The following is a 15578-nucleotide window of genomic DNA, read 5'->3' on the forward strand; positions in this document are numbered from 1 at the left end:
ACCGTGAGAAACGTGTGATTATTATACTAATATCCCCGAGGCTTGAAGAACATCGCGCTGTCCTCCTGGTTTGACAAATAAAGTTTTTCAAACCACGTGACCAACTCTGTCATGGCTGCGCCCTCGTGTCGTGCGTGGTTGTCGGTTGTGATCATATTTTGATGCCTTTAGAAAGCGCAGAAAATCAAGGTAAGACGTTTGTTTCCAGTGTTATTGTTGTGTAGTTGTCTATAATTTTAGTTTGTTTTTTTTACGAGTAACGTTTCATTGTTGGACCTGTCTGCCTCGATAACTTCAGCTAACAGTGAACAGCGGGATGCACATGCGCTTGAAACGGCTCTGAAGCAGTGTAATATATCTGCTTCACCCAGCTGATATGTGTTTTGTAGGAAAATGAAGACAAAGAAGATGAAACCGAGAAACAAGCGTCTGTCCTCTGGGCTCCAGAAACAAGCCAAACGGAGCATCCACCTGAAAGGCAAGTGGAAAGCGATAGAGCTTGATCCCAGTCTCTTCTCCGAGGAAGGCATGGAGGGTCTGGTGTGTTTTGAAGAGTTGACAAATTACCGTCTGATAGACCCTGAAAAGGCTGCGGCCAAAGCAGCAAAAGAAATGAAAAAGAAGGAGAAGAATAAGGCGAAGAAAAGAAAAGCTAGCAAGGAAGAGGAGGGCGGAGAGGGAGAGGGGACAGCTGAACCAGCCAAGAAAAAAGCCAAAAAGAAGAAGAAAAATAAGAAACAGTCTGCAAAGGAATGGGTCCAAGAAGACAATATTTCTACAGGAGTGACAAAGGAGGGTGTAGCTGCCAGCGAGGAAGGAAGAGAAGATGAAACAGTTAAAGAAGAGTCTTCAAAAGATTCAGCGGTCAGCTCTGAACATAGTGTCCAGTCAAAAAATGCAAAGAAGAGCAACAAAAAGAAGAAAAAGAAACAGAAGCAGCAGATAGAAAAGAATACAGAGAAAGAGCCGGACCCAGAGCCTTCATCCCAACGACCAGCTCTGGAAAAAGAAAAATCTTCTCAAGACAAAGTGACTAAACCCCCTAAAAAGCAAGTAAAGAACTGGACAAATGCTGCGCTTTCCGGCTCTAAGGACAAAAATACTGATATGGGTGCATGGAAGGACCTGTTTGTTCCCTCCCCTGTGCTAACTGCACTGAGCAGCCTTGGATTTGGTTCACCCACACCCATTCAAGCCCTGGCGTTACCTCCAGCTATCAGGGATCGTATGGATATACTGGGGGCAGCTGAGACTGGTAAGATCAAATGTCTGTGGTTCTTGATGTCTAAGCTTTTGTCCCATTACAATCTGTTTCATGTGGATTTAATATGAGCACTGTCATTGCAGGAAGTGGTAAGACACTGGCTTTTGGCATTCCCATGATCAACACCATCCTGGAATGGAAAAAGGGTTCAGACAAACCTGTTGATGACAACAATGAGCCAACCACAGAGGTGGAGAGTTTGTATTTACCACCTCTTAAGTCAGAAAATGCAGCTGAATCCATAACAGAAGAGGACCAGGAGGACAACCTGGAGGCTGAGGAGGAAGAGGGGGAAGGTGTTGAAGGTCAGGAACAAGGTAACTCAGATGAAGATGCCAGCGAAGATGGTGGTGAAGAGGAAGATGAGGATGAGAGGCTTGGATGCGTTCAAGTGATCGAAAATGCAGAGTTCGACTTTGATGCCAGTGCTGAAGCTGAAGAAAAACCTGCAGGTCAGAGTCAGCCTCTGCTTGGACTGGTTCTCACTCCCACCAGGGAGCTGGCTGTTCAGGTCAAACATCACATTGATGCTGTCGCAAAATTCACAGGTAAGTCATTTATCCTAACGTGATCTCAGTTGTCTTCATCCCTGAACAGTCCTATGAATGTCAGGATCCTGAAGATGTCACTGTACTGCAGATATCAAAACAGCGATAGTGGTGGGTGGAATGGCACAACAGAAACAGAGGAGGATGCTAAAGCGCAGGCCAGAGATCATCATTGCTACTCCAGGGCGTCTGTGGGACTTAATCAAGGAGAGGCATCCACATCTGCTGAACCTCAGACAGCTCAGGTCAGTCACAGTTTGCACCTTTGTTATTTTTATTTCTGCTCATGTTGCTGACAAATGGCATTTAATTAATTCTTGTAAACATGATTGGTTGGTTCAGCATGCATGCTCCATTACAGCAACAGCCTGGATGAAAAGATACATAAAATAATGTAAAATGAGGACAGGCTCAGTTAAAGTGGTTAAAGTTCAACTTCTGGGTAATTGTTGAGAAGTAACACAGTGCTGTAGGTGTTTTATTTTTGACAGGCAGGACAACTTTAGTTGATAATAGTGAAGATCACAATAATCTTCACATCACTTTCTAAGCAGAGAGGCCACATTACACAAGTTCCAAAAACAGGGGTTGGGCAGGCTTAAATATATTTTATATGCTCTGGAATGATTGGTGCATTAATGCGTTTCATCGCATTAATTTTGTAACATCCCAGCCGGGTAATGTTAAGGGGGGGGGGGGGGGGGGGGGGGGGGGGGGGTCTTGTGCAATCTCTTCAAATAAAAAAAACAGTAGCAGCATGTTTTCTGAAAGCTAAACAGAAACCAGAATGTAGCAAGGTCTGGGTAAGAACTTGTATCTTTTGTAGTAGTAGTAGTAGTATCTTTAGTAGTATCCTGACTTTCTGAATGAAGCTGTGCATTTATTTCTTAAACACTGAAATATTGACCACTGGGTTGGATTGCCTGTGCCCTTGGCAGTTGTCTGTATTCATCTCCTTAAAGAATAATGCCAAGTCAGGAGCAACCTGTAGGCATGCATTAACACAGAGTATGTTTTATTCTCATCTCTGTACAGAAAAAAGCACCTTGAGAAATGAACCAAATTTCAACTTTAGGGCTGTCAGGGGTGTGATGACTATTTGTATGAAACTGATCTAGAAGGATGCATGTTTGTCAAGTTTTTATGTGTCTTTTTTTTTTAACTACTTGTGTTATTCTGCAGGTGCCTGGTCATTGATGAAGCTGATCGCATGGTAGAAAGAGGCCACTTTGCAGAGCTGGAGAGTCTGCTGGAGATGCTGAACACCATTCACTTTAATCCCATGAGGCAAACATTTGTGTTCTCCGCCACACTGACCATGGCTCACAGCCTGCCCACTCGCCTCCTGCAGAAGAAGAAGAAGAACCTGGATCAGAGGAGCAAGCTGGAAATTCTCATGGAGAAAGTGGGGATCAAATCCAAACCCAAAATTATCGACCTCACCAGGAAGGAGGCAACAGTGGAGACGCTGACTGAGACACGGATCCACTGTCAGAAAGAGGAGAAGGACTTCTACCTTTATTACTTCTTGCTCCAGTACCCCGGGCGCACCATGGTGTTTGCGAACAGCATAGACTGTATCAAGAGACTGAACTCCCTGCTGGTTATCTTGGACTGCAATCCACTGCCTCTACACGCCAACATGCACCAGAAACAACGCCTCAAAAACCTGGAACGGTTTGCTGAGAGGGAAAGGTGAGAGTTGCACACAGTTGCAGTAGAAGTCCGATTGTATTTGCCTGAGGTTGACTTTATCAAGTGATAGCGCCTATGATGAAATTAAAAAACCTAGTAGTTCCATCCTTGAGTTTTATCATAATGGACATATACAGAATATGTTGAGTAATTTAGCAGTTTGCAACCGCAGTAGTTTTGCAGATTAATCCTCCTAATTGCTACAATAATTTTGAAGTTTCAAGATTTTATTAGTTTTAAAAGGCTTTGTCAACAGAAGCCATTTATCATTTTGAGGAGTAGGAGCTTCATTCAGAGGACAGACATAGTCTCATACAGGAGTTTTATTCAAACCTAAAAGTGAAGGGTGGAAGAACTACTAGAGCACACATTAATTTTCAGTCATGTCTGTACATGTGCTGCTGCTCCACATATCTTGGCAGGTTTTCCCTCAGAAAAAAATGCACTTACCTAGTTACAATAAAGTTGAAAAGATTATTGTAATCATTAAACACATTACACACAGCTCAATTTGGTAACTTTTAGTCCAAGTTTATTTTCCTTTTTTTTTGTAATAAGCTGCAGCAGTGAATAACAGTTAATACAAAGAAATCTGAATAATTAAGCCAAAGCTCAAACCCAAAAAGAAATATAGTATTTCCATCTGAAATGCTGAGCTCCACCTTTAATTCCACACTTTACTGAACTGACTCTGGATTGAATTCACAGTTGTGTTCTGCTGACTACTGATGTAGCTGCAAGAGGACTGGATATCCCCAACGTTCAGCATGTTATTCACTACCAGGTATGACTTCTGACAGTTCTCCAAAGCATTTATTATCTTTGAGTGTGTTCCTCAAATTTGGTTACCTGCATTCAAATCACACGGACTTTACTCCCAACTAACCGTAATACTAACCACCATACAACCCTGAGCCATAGTTCAGTGACAGGAAAAGGAAAATAGATTAAATTAATTCATGTTTTAACTTTCAAGAGTGTTGCTTATAGACTCTCCGTTAACTGCAGTAGTGTAGTAGAAACTGTTGTGGTTGTCACATTGCCACTTGTGTATAGACTGTAAGGTTTTACTGTAACCGATATCTGATAAAATGATTTTTAATAATGTTCTGCTGTGTACGTCAGGTTCCTAGGACATCCGAGACTTATGTCCATCGGAGTGGCAGAACAGCAAGAGCCACTAAACAGGGTCTCAGTTTGCTGCTAATAGGCCCAGACGACATGATGAACTTCAGAAAGATTTACAAGACTCTTGGCAAGAATGAGGAGCTTCCAATGTTCCCTATAGAAAACAAATGCATGGAAGCAATCAAGGTGAGATCCACTGGTATTAGGTCTTGTCTTTGTGATGTTAAAGAGTTTATATTTGATTGTTCACTGTCGAGCGTCCCCCTACAGGAGCGAGTAAACTTGGCCTGGAGGATAGAAAAGATGGAGTTCCACAACAGCAGGGAGAAGCAGCACAACTCCTGGTTGAGACAAGCCGCAGAGGCCCTGGAGGTGGACCTGGATGATGATCTTTTAATTGGTAAGACCAACATAACCATACTGGTGACAGAAAATCTCTTGTAATACGTTAAGTCTATTGAAAAATGTTCACGTACAGACAGGTTAAGATGCCATGTATGTCCACAGGCAGAGGAAGGGATGAGGACGATGACAGAGAGCAACAGAAGATGGTAAAGGGAATGAAAAAGCATTTGAAGCATTTGATGTCCCAGCCTGTGTTCAAGAATGTGATAAAGACCAAGTATCCCACTCAAATGGGAAAGCTCTCCCTGCCTCACATGCCTCGTTCGGGGATGAAAAGTGCCCTATCCACGGTTTCAATACAGGAGAAGAAAGAGAAGTTAAAGAAAAGTGGTCCACCAGAGCAGAAAAAACAGAAGCAGAAGAAGGAAAAGCAGCAGCAGCAGCAGTGACATGTATTTAAAAAGTCTTTGACATGATTTCTGTAACTGTTAATTACGTAAATGTACATTTTAACATCCATTTCAGCTAATTCAAATACAATTATTGCACAATATGCAATAGTTGTATTTCCAAATGTTGATGAATCTTTATACACTGCAAGATTTTTTATAAAAAATCGGTTTTCAAGTGTCTTAAAGCACAGTTGAGATTTATTCATCCAAAGTCAATATCCCTGAGTCAATCAGAGTCCTTCTACATCACTGTTCAGTGCTCGGGTCGCGGGTAGAGAATGTTGTAATGTGACGTTTGGTAGAGGAGATGGAGGGAGGGCTCAGCGCCCTCTGGAATGATGTGGTGAGCCAACTGCTGTTCATCACCCTCCATAGAGACCACATGTATACAAATGTCCAGGGCCTCCGACAGAGCCAGGATGTCCACGTGATCGCACTCCATGGCCATAGCCTCCACTTCCTGAATGAAGATAGCAAAGACATTCCCAAATCCAGCAGCTGTATTGACAGTGTGACCACCTTCTGTTTTTTGTTTTTTTTTTTTTTTTTTTCCACTAGATGGCAGCAACACTTTACTAACCTGACGACAGTATGCTTGTAGATTGGGTGCCTCCACAAAGTTGCAGAAGAAGTCTGCGTGGTTTTGCAGGTGTGCTGAAGTGAGCAGCCGAAGATACTGCACCACACTGTCAGAGGTGGTCTGCTCATTGAAGAGCCTGAGCAGTGTGTCTTCCTGCTCATCAGCCTGGCACTGCTCCACCACATTTTCAACCTTAAAGAGGTATGAAAAAGTTGGAGATTTTCACAAATTGGTTATACAAAAAAAAGAAACACATTATGTTCCTGGTACTATAAGAGAGACTGGGATACTTTTATTTTCATTCCCTACACCTCCTTTAATAAGCACAGAAGTCTCGTAACACACTAATTAGGCTTCACCGGGAGCATATTAATAGTAAGGCGCTACTTGTGTAAGGATTTTTATCAGTCCCAGTGAAGAGCTGATAAAAGTTAACTGAACCTTTCAAGATGTCAGAGCAAATCCAATTGGTTTCGACTTGCAGTACTAATACCAAGTAAGTCATTACTGAGCAGAGGGCCTTCTGACATTTAAGTTTGCTTTCCTCGAGGCAGGCAGAGATTCTCCATTGCTGCTGTTATGTTATACTGGTATTTTTGTATACGTGATTTCCTTACAATATCTGCATGGAAGTGTGAACTGACAGGAAATATAATGAAATTAAGGTGAAGTACCAACCTTGACAAAATGGCTCAGGGAAAATGTTCACCATGAGAGAATTCAGTATATTAGTTACATTGGTATACATTATTACAAATTATTCAATATAAAGCAATAAAATAATTGAAGGAACACTTGTATGTCGCTCTAGGACCATCCGAGTTGGATAATGTTAAAGTGTTAATTTTAATGATAAAGTGTCCCCTCCAGAAAATTGCTCATGATTAAAACTGTGCTGTGCAGCTGACTGAGTGGTTTCAACACTCCAATAATCAAATCTGAACCTGAGAGAAACACTTATGGAAGTAATAAATTGATTATTTGACCCTGATTTTAGGGCACAAACTGGAATGATGAAGGTAAAAACAAACAAAAAAAAAAACCTTTTCAGTGTCTTATTAAAAAATTCACCTCATTATTTGTTAAATTAATGGAGCGATTGTAAAGGGAATTATTTACTGTGTTCAGGTGGTGCTTGAAGGAACTTTCATCAAATCCCGCAGAGGACAACAGTTTGCCACTTTGAATTATTGTGTCCTTGAATCTGAAACCGAAGCCAGTAAGACAGGGTACATTTATTTACCTACACAATGCAACGTGTCATTAACACCCTTACATTTTGGGTGACTTCACATAGGGCAGTAATGATGATGATGATGATGATGATGACGACGGTGGTAACTGACCTCTGCAGAGCCCTGACATCATGTAGGACTGACTCCATGTGTGCGAAGCAGAAGGCTCTGTAGAAGCAGTTTCCATCCCCACGCACTTTTCTCACGGAGGAAAACTGCCTGCTTAAATCCTAACAAAGGACAATAAACTCTGGTTATTATGCGGCGGAGCGGTTGAGTTAAGAGGGGCAACCATAACCACCTGAGGTGCACCATGCCAGCCCAGTTAAATAGCCTACTTTGTGCTTGGCGCCCGGCGTTTTCTCAGGAAACAGCGAAGAAATGTCCTCCCTGCATGAGACAAGGCTGTCAGCCTCCATCTGTCGAGAAACAAGCAGCCTCGCTATCTGTGAGAATTAACACAAGTTTATGACGGGCCTTACATGGCGTACCTTTGCATTTCGACAACATGGAAACTATCTAAGGAAATGTTCTTAGTTTGGCAATTTTCCCTCCGTCAGAAAATGTTTCAAAACCATTGTTGCAATTTTTTTTCTCCCCATTCTCTGCAAACCGGATGTTTGCAGGTACCACGTGTTTTTGTTAAAGCGACAGTGCAGTGTCTGTTAAATGACTGAGTCCTGACCTAAGAGACACCCTTCTGTGACCTAAATACATCTTAAGTTGAATAATGACTTTATCCGATAAAATGCTTTCCACACACACACACACACACACACACACAAATGCTTAAGTTTGCACATTTAAAGGGCAATTAAAACATTACAGCTTTGACACAAAAGCAAGTGAATGATTAAAATGATGTAACCTCCCCACTGATGCTTAGCCTACATTAGCAAAGAATTAAAGCTAACAAGCTAGTGCTGTAGCAAGCAAATATTGCTAGCTATAATATTATTGTAAACGCAGCTATTTAGCTGGTAATAATACATTTCTTACCATTGTTAGTTATTATCTTATTAGATGTTAGGTGATGGTGGACATGTTTTCGCAGTAATCTAAAATTAGCAAGGCTAGACTATTTGTTATCATTGATGCCCATGGGGGGCCCCTCATCCCATATCAGAGGGGACATCTTCCCTCAAACATCCAACTCTTACACTTTAACATTTTACAAAAAAGTATTTTTGTTTTTTAATCAAACCAGTGGATCACTCTGCATGTGACTGTCATATTAAAAGTAAAAAGAATTAGTGTATGTTTATCCTTGTAAAATCACAGACATTTTTTTTTACCTCAAAACCATTTATTTAGATTTTCTCCCACTGGTAAATTAATTTTGACACTATTGAAAGATTAGCAATAGGGTGGGGGGGTTGTATTTCTATTTAAATTTCTCATAAATTTAAGTATTGCTAACAGCAGTAGCTCAGGTGGTAAAATTAGAGTATACAGAGATTAAAAGGGTTAGTAAAGTAACTTGCATTATTAAATAAATAATAATTATATGGCTGAACAGATATGAGACAGTGCATAGCCAGTTTACACCACAGCATACATTAATTTCTGTATATTACCGAGCTCACCTTTTAGTCCTCAATGAGCAGCAGCAGCTCAGGTGGAGAGAAGAAGAAATAGGCTAATAGTAAAGCGGGCAGTCTTTGTCTTACAAATTAAGTAATATTACATGTAGGCTATAAAAAAGTGTAGCATACAGTAAATCGCCATCTTTTTTACCAAATCGTCAACAACAAATTTGGAAAGTTTTATGCCCTCAAACCAAAATAACTGTTTTCAAATCATTACACATTTGTTAACACATTCCACACCTGTCCAGGGACAACCCATACGTCAGAAAGTCATTTTACACTGAGAAAACATCTGGTGGGTGTCTATTTCCATCAAAACTGTTTTTCACACAGACTAAATGTCCAAACGTCCAACGCACTTTTGCTACTTGGTTATGAAATCATGATAAATGCAAACAGTTCAGGCAAATAGATTATGTTTTATTTAAGATTTCATCTGCTTAGAACAGGCTTTACACTCAAGACCTCATGTTCAGAAAAAATGACCTGTAACTGACTTACCCATTTCTGCCAATGTGATTGGGGGGAAAAATCCTGTTTAGAATAAACAACTCGAAATAATGACTATAATGAATTTTAATGAGACTCTAAGTAATTATTTTGAGATATTAAGTCATTATTTTAAGATACTAAGGCATTATTTAGAGATATTAAGACATTATTTTGAGAAAGTGTCTTATTATTTGGAGAAACTAAGCTAGAAAGAAGAAAATATTTCTCATCAATTTTCGATACTTGGTGATTATTTCAAGAAGATTTCTCATTATAATGACTTCCAGGATTTTATTTTTTCATCACACTGGCAGAAATAGGCTGCCATATAATGCTACATTACAGTAGCTACCGTATATATTCATTTTTGGAGTGCACAAACCACTGAAGGTTACACCGCGGTGTTGAAAGAAAAGTGGCTATTATATACACCGTGTTACCTACCAACACAACTAGCTGGAGAACATGCACTATCATGAAAGTGCTCATGAGCTTCTTGATGAGATGAGCCAGAGAACTAAGCTTTAAGCCCAGGATCTGAAGCCCACTCAGCATTCGAGAAGACTGTGAAAGGCAAGCACCTTTTGAAAGACCTGGATCATCAAGTGCATTCACACAACACCAGAGGCATGTTCAAATATAGACGGCTTACAAAAGGTTTCACCTTAATATGATGTGGCAGTAGTTTTTCATGGCAGGATGTGACTCAGATATTTCTCATATCTTTAATTTCAAACTCAAATTTGTCACAGGTGTACCACTCCATGTATGTCAAATACAGCACTTTCCGAAGAGAACGCATTTCAGATGTAATGATTTATGCCCTGGATCATCACAATGCAAACAGGGAACTGGTGGGTGAACTTTCATCATTCTTTTCCTTTGTAAGCACCATGTGTCACTGGATATTGTACATCGAACTGTTCCTGATACCTTTTGTCTATTTTTAACCAATCTTTCATATTTCCGTTTCTAAACAGGCTGTTTTTCAAGATGGGGAGAGTCTTGATGCAATGTACAAATTCAATATACTATTGATATAGAAACACAACTTAGCTGTCCAGATATGATAAGGTGTTGTAATCAAATGTATTTGCACAAATGACCCTCCATACCTGGAAGCATAAAACAATGGTAAAAAGAAAAAAAGCATGGAAGGAGCAATCAACCCTAACATTAAAGAAAAAAGAAGTTTACAGGTAAGTATAAATAGCTCACTGATGATTCATAGCCAGAACTGTGTGTAGTTGCAGACATTCAGCTCAGACAGTCTGTCCCTTAAGTGCCTTGGCTGTAAAAAAAAAAATATAAAAAGTCCCACACCAACAAGGTAATGTGATATGTCATAAAGTGCTGTCCAATAGCTATTAATACCATTTAAGATCTTGCAGCGTCTCACACTCAACCACTTACCAGGTGACATCATTTATGTCTGAGGGCGGCCTTAGGGGGGACATTGGGATTGGGCCAATGGGACCAGTGCAACCAATTTATGGTGGCAACAAGTGAAAGGATTTTATAAAAGCTAAGACATCTAGAGTGTTTTTTCTGTCATATTTATATGGCTGACATTAATCTAGGAGGGCCTACTAGTCAGGGTTCCTTGTCATGTGTTAGCCTTTCCTCTCATTTCCATCACTGTCTATAGCACTGTGGAGATAGGTCTGGCTATATGAGATTGGAGATTCATCAAGAGTGGTGGAAGAAGGGCTATTCAGATCATCAAGTAAAATTAGTTTTAGTTCAGTGTAAAAAAAAAAAAAAAACTCTGTTATAAGGGAAATACTCCTTTTGATTAAGTCAAAGTAGAGAAGTATGATCAGAAAATTGTACTCAAAGTATCAAAATAAAGCTATTCACAATTCTGAATCACCCCTTTCAGTGTTTTATATATGTATCGTGATATTGGATTCTAAGTATTGATGCAATTATATGTAAATATCATTTTAATGTATATGGTTGAGGTGCAGCTAATTTTAACTACTTAATGCTTATTTTGACCAATGCATAATATTTGCTGATCCTATATTTTGTAGGTAAAATCTGAATCACCAAAATAACAAGTAATTACAGCAATCACATTACTGTAGTGGAGTAAAAAAAAAAAAAGTAGTAGCGTGTAAGTATAAAGTTGTAATAAACAAGTACATCAAAAATGTCCTTGTGTGTAATACTCCAGTAAATGTACTTAGTTAATTTTTACCACTGATCATTAGTAAGTGGGTGTTGGCTCGATGCTCTGAAGGCATGAATGTTAGGGGGTGAGACAGTCCTTGAGAGGTAGCCTTCGTTTTAACTGAGATACACCTAAAACAGAGGAAGCAGTCTACTGAGACACACCAACCAATGTGGTCCCTTAACCGGGCGACCCAGATTATCACTTAATCTTTAGGAATGTAAATTACAGACAAAAACAAACCCTGTAACATGCTTTGCTACTTTAACTGCATTGCCCAGAGGAGTAGCAGCATTGCAACATAATTGGTCTGGACTGCAAAGCTGCAAGAAAACCTGTATGGACAGAATTGTCTGACAACATGGAGCAGACCATTGGAAATTCAGGAAGTCAGATTTGTTCTGCCACACTATATTTTTCCTCTATAAAATGCAGTATATTACTAAGAACCTCCACTCTTCATAATTTGAAATACTTTTTTGTAAATTGCAAATCTTCTCTCATTGCTGTTTGTATAATCTAAATCTAAGAAAACCCCATGTATACCATTGCATACTTAACCCTAACCCTGCCTGACAGCAACATTTGATTGTGAACATTTTATTTTAAAATGCAACGATTCCTGAGATATACGTTTACAAAGTCATGATGCTTGGGTACATTTGATCATCTTGTTTTCAAAACTACATGAAATTTTAAGTGAAAATTTTGTGCATAGCATTTTTCATTAAGACTTACAAACACTGAAACACTGTTACACAAACAAAAGAAATTTAAGAGTCAAACCACTCTTAAATGTTGACAAAAGATCTTAACACAATGTTCATTTTCTAGGTTTTTTCTTTTAACTACATCTCAAAGTCTTTATCATCTGATGTAGTTTTCTTATATAAATAGTTTTACTTTTGAAAATATATTTTTTTTGTCAATCTATTGTTTCGTCAAAAATGAACTTTTACCCTCAACAAATTTAGTTTTCTGTAAGTAGTCACGTCATGATAAGTTGTAAAAGATCGACATCAACCAATTGTCTCACTCTTTCTACTGACTTTACTTGAACTTTTGATCTGTGTTTTACTGCCAATGCTTTTCATTGACCCCCTCTCTCTTTTGTCTGTCAGAGCTGTTCTGCTTGTCATAGCAGATCCAGACACCATCAGTCTTCTCGCTCTCTTCTCCGTGTCGTCCTTGTCCAGAATGTACTCCTGAAATCAAACTCTTGGTTACTCAAGAGTTACGTAAACTAATCAATACATTATACAGAAGCTAATGACCAAACTCCTTCCTGAGAATTTTTACCTTCACCATGTCCATCATCATCAGTATATTCATGTTTTCCAGAGGTCCATATGCTCGTATATAACAAAGCTCTGCAAGGTTGTTGATGGCCATAAGCAAGCTTCCCACTTCCTCAACCTAGGAGAGAGTGCACATACGGTAATCTATCCAAACTCCTATATGTAAATGAGCTAAGAATTATTTGCAACTCATTATCTTGAGTGCATACCTTCTCTCTGGACAGGCCTTGCTCCATCAGCAGGTTGACCTCAGCCTGCTTGTTCTTCTCTTTGAGGATTTCTAACTCTCTCTGGAGCTCAGACAGTTCTTTGTTGGCCATCTGCAACAGTCATAAAAACACAATTCAAGCACTGACAACTGAAGAAATGTCGCACTGGATATTTCAGTGTGTAAGTCTCACCAGTTTCTTTATGCTGTGCTCCTGCCTCATAGTCTGCAGTTGTCGCTGGCCGTCCTCCACCTCATCCTCCAGGCGCCCCAAACGTTGCAGCAGCTCCCGGTTGGTGATGGACAGGGTCTCATGACGCCGAATGATGGGCATAACCAAAGATTCAGACCCATTATCAAGGTGAGCTGAAAACGTTTGGTTCATGTTATTGCCAGCGTGTAATTAACTTGTTAGGATAAACCTAGTTCATGTAAAAGTTCACCCATGGAGAGCAATGAAAGTCAGTTTTGAACTTACTGCTGGGGAAATAATCGAGTGTTTTCATCAAGTAGTCCTCATAGATTTTGTATTTTGTCATTCTCTGTTTTAAAACCTGCTGTCTGTGAAATGAGATATGACAAAGCTGAGGGTAAAAAAGCGACTTAATGAGCAATATCCCCTCATTAAGTCTTGGTTTAAACCTTCTCACCTTGCCCGAAGTTGTTTCAGCTGTTCTGTCAGATCCTCTATCTCTCTCTGCTTCAAAATATTCTGCTCCCGTGCAGCTTCATACTTCTTCAGCGCTCTACATCGCTTCACTTCATTTTCAGCTACAAACTTCTCGAACTTCATCGCCCTCTCTTTAGTCTGGGTGAAAATACAAATCCCAAGAGTATTGGAACAATGTCATGTTAAATGCCAGGTAGCATCAATAACTGATGTCTACTCCATTATTACACTTGAATGAAAGTAGGTTTAGGAGCACACCTTGAGGTTTCAACTCACTTGCTGTTGTTTTATCTCCAGTTCAGACTTCCTCTGTGCTAGAGCCTCCACACAGCTCTTAAACTCTTGTCGTTTCAGTGCAAGCAGCTTGTCCACCTCATCCAACTCAGCCTGTTTCTTCAGAACCAGGGTCCTTTGCAAAGTGTTCACCCCTGCCTCAAGGACTCTGCTAGAAGGCTACAAATAAAACATAGCCAGCACAAACACTGAAACTCTTCCAATGTGCTAATATAAACAAGCAAACTTTATTTATGTAGAACCTCTTAAAACAGAAAGAGGGAAAAGGGGGAGACAAGGATGACAATATATAAAAACAAACACAGAAATACAGGTAATAAATAAAGAGGAAGCCAGAAGAAAACATAGCTTGTAAGTTTAAGATGTTTTTTTCATCATAAAATAGCAAAAAAAATAACCATATACAACTAACTCAAATATAATTTTGTGTATTTTGCGTGAATGCACAGGTCGACACTCTTACCTCTGTTACAACAGGTATGTGATTGACATCTTTCTCCTCTCTATGTCTGAGGAGACGACAGGCTGTCAGTCACAATACCATTCAGTCAACACGTTTATGAATGTGCTGTGCGACAACAGGCCTACCTGGTGTCCTCCAGCTGTGTCACGAAAATGTTTCTCATTCTGTTTTCCACCTTGAGCTCTAGACAATCGCTGCTGTCTAAGAAGGGAAGAGAGGACGTCGTCATGATTTGGCAACTTTTACCGTGTAGGAATCCCGATGAGTCAACAATAATCCTGCAGTTATCCCACGTTCAGTCGATCAGGAAAGAGGACCGAGGCTACTTCCCGGATGTTTTCCTGCGTTTGTGCAGCGGTTGCCTGGAAACCGCCGACGAGACAACAGGGAATGCGATGGGATCGTTTCCCCGTCGTCATGGCAACTGTCAGCGCTACTGGCTGAACGAGAGGCATGGAAATGAGCTCGTTCAATCTGAGAGGAGGCGAACGCGAAGAGCGCTCACTCCGTCCTGCTCGACGCGAAACCGGAACCGAGTTCACTACTGACTGGGAAGTCTGGGAGTTGTTTGGGATGTTGTCGACTCTGTTCAGAGCTCTTGTGAGGAAATTCTGCTACTCTCTCATTTCATTCTGTGGAATAGAATGAAAAATAAAAAATAAAAATAAAAAAAACCATCCAAACACATCCTCCTGCCACGTCCAAGAGCACAGAGCATCCCACCTAATATAGACTTTATTCACAGTGAGAGGCTGCAATACATGTGCCCACATCAGATGATTAAATTCAGTAAGGCCAAGATGACAGATACTGACAGTAACATAGAAAATAACTTTATATTAAAGATCCTCTCCAGATATGCATGATCTATAAACATCTGTGCTTGAGGTTTATCACATAAAATGTTATTGTTATTGTTAAAAATGAATGAAATCAATTTATGACTATGCAAATGTGGCTCAATTCAGAAGTTTAGGTACATGGTGGAAAATTTCATTCTCAGTGTGTGTGTGTGTGTGTGTGTGTGTGTTGTGTGTGTGTGTGTGTGTGTGTGTGTGTGTGCACTGGAGGTTTCAAGTTTGCACATCACAGTTGTGTAAGTGACATCGTCACCCTTGATTGGTTTCCAAACAGGTTGTGA

At 40.0% G+C, this 15578-nt stretch overlaps 3 protein-coding genes across 6 annotated transcripts; 1 reads left to right on the forward strand and 2 right to left on the reverse strand.

Annotated features, from left to right (window-relative positions):
- The first annotated feature begins 31 nt into the window (after positions 1 to 31).
- ddx24 (DEAD (Asp-Glu-Ala-Asp) box helicase 24) lies at positions 32 to 5617 on the forward strand. The gene is made up of 9 exons (XM_071498890.1): positions 32 to 189; positions 390 to 1255; positions 1348 to 1812; positions 1904 to 2057; positions 2995 to 3507; positions 4216 to 4291; positions 4633 to 4821; positions 4906 to 5035; positions 5143 to 5617. The coding sequence occupies exons 2-9, from the start codon at positions 394 to 396 to the stop codon at positions 5427 to 5429; spliced, it is 2676 nt and encodes an 891-aa protein (XP_071354991.1). The 5' UTR covers positions 32 to 189; positions 390 to 393; the 3' UTR covers positions 5430 to 5617.
- Positions 4014 to 8995, reverse strand: LOC139633306 (ubiquitin thioesterase OTUB2-like). Of its 4 annotated transcripts, none has more exons than XM_071498898.1 (6): positions 8834 to 8995; positions 7586 to 7666; positions 7359 to 7477; positions 7132 to 7216; positions 6013 to 6204; positions 4014 to 5892 (listed from the first exon to the last, which is right to left on the reverse strand). In XM_071498898.1, exons 2-6 carry the CDS (start codon positions 7664 to 7666, stop codon positions 5686 to 5688), a joined length of 684 nt encoding a protein of 227 aa, XP_071354999.1. In that variant the 5' UTR covers positions 8834 to 8995; the 3' UTR covers positions 4014 to 5685. The 4 variants fall into 4 exon arrangements, with proteins under 4 accessions (XP_071354999.1, XP_071354998.1, XP_071355001.1 ...); XM_071498897.1 differs by having other exon boundaries at positions 7586 to 7693; XM_071498900.1 differs by lacking the exon at positions 8834 to 8995 and adding an exon at positions 7739 to 8076 and having other exon boundaries at positions 7586 to 7637.
- Positions 8996 to 9410: 415 nt separating this feature from the next.
- ccdc197 (coiled-coil domain containing 197) lies at positions 9411 to 15162 on the reverse strand. Its single transcript, XM_071498893.1, has 9 exons — positions 14563 to 15162; positions 14438 to 14483; positions 13957 to 14133; positions 13661 to 13818; positions 13489 to 13571; positions 13204 to 13376; positions 13012 to 13122; positions 12804 to 12920; positions 9411 to 12709 (listed from the first exon to the last, which is right to left on the reverse strand). The coding sequence occupies exons 1-9, from the start codon at positions 14664 to 14666 to the stop codon at positions 12524 to 12526; spliced, it is 1155 nt and encodes a 384-aa protein (XP_071354994.1). The 5' UTR covers positions 14667 to 15162; the 3' UTR covers positions 9411 to 12523.
- Between the last annotated feature and the right edge of the window lie 416 nt (positions 15163 to 15578).

This window comes from Trachinotus anak, unplaced genomic scaffold, assembly GCF_046630095.1.
Source record: "Trachinotus anak isolate AG129_WGS33_773 ecotype Australia unplaced genomic scaffold, CSIRO_AGI_Tana_v1 ptg000015l, whole genome shotgun sequence".
Classification (NCBI taxonomy): domain Eukaryota; kingdom Metazoa; phylum Chordata; class Actinopteri; order Carangiformes; family Carangidae; genus Trachinotus; species Trachinotus anak.

What these genes read in the sequence shown, in the direction of transcription:
- LOC139633306 (XM_071498898.1), bottom strand. Translation starts at nt 7,666, where the DNA reads ATGGAGGCTGACAGCCTTGTCTCATGCAGGGAGGACATTTCTTCGCTG. An exon ending in GATGTCAGGGCTCTGCAGAG is followed by an intron (nt 7,217 to 7,358) that starts GTCAGTTACCAC and finishes CTTCGGTTTCAG; the next exon opens with ATTCAAGGACACAATAATTC. An exon ending in TACAAGCATACTGTCGTCAG is followed by an intron (nt 5,893 to 6,012) that starts GTTAGTAAAGTG and finishes ATCTTCATTCAG; the next exon opens with GAAGTGGAGGCTATGGCCAT.
- ddx24 (XM_071498890.1), top strand. Translation starts at nt 394, where the DNA reads ATGAAGACAAAGAAGATGAAACCGAGAAACAAGCGTCTGTCCTCTGGG. An exon ending in CGGTTTGCTGAGAGGGAAAG is followed by an intron (nt 3,508 to 4,215) that starts GTGAGAGTTGCA and finishes TTGAATTCACAG; the next exon opens with TTGTGTTCTGCTGACTACTG. An exon ending in GGATGATGATCTTTTAATTG is followed by an intron (nt 5,036 to 5,142) that starts GTAAGACCAACA and finishes GTATGTCCACAG; the next exon opens with GCAGAGGAAGGGATGAGGAC.
- ccdc197 (XM_071498893.1), bottom strand. Translation starts at nt 14,666, where the DNA reads ATGACGACGTCCTCTCTTCCCTTCTTAGACAGCAGCGATTGTCTAGAG. An exon ending in CTGAAACAACTTCGGGCAAG is followed by an intron (nt 13,572 to 13,660) that starts GTGAGAAGGTTT and finishes CTCATTTCACAG; the next exon opens with ACAGCAGGTTTTAAAACAGA. An exon ending in AAGGCCTGTCCAGAGAGAAG is followed by an intron (nt 12,921 to 13,011) that starts GTATGCACTCAA and finishes ACTCTCTCCTAG; the next exon opens with GTTGAGGAAGTGGGAAGCTT.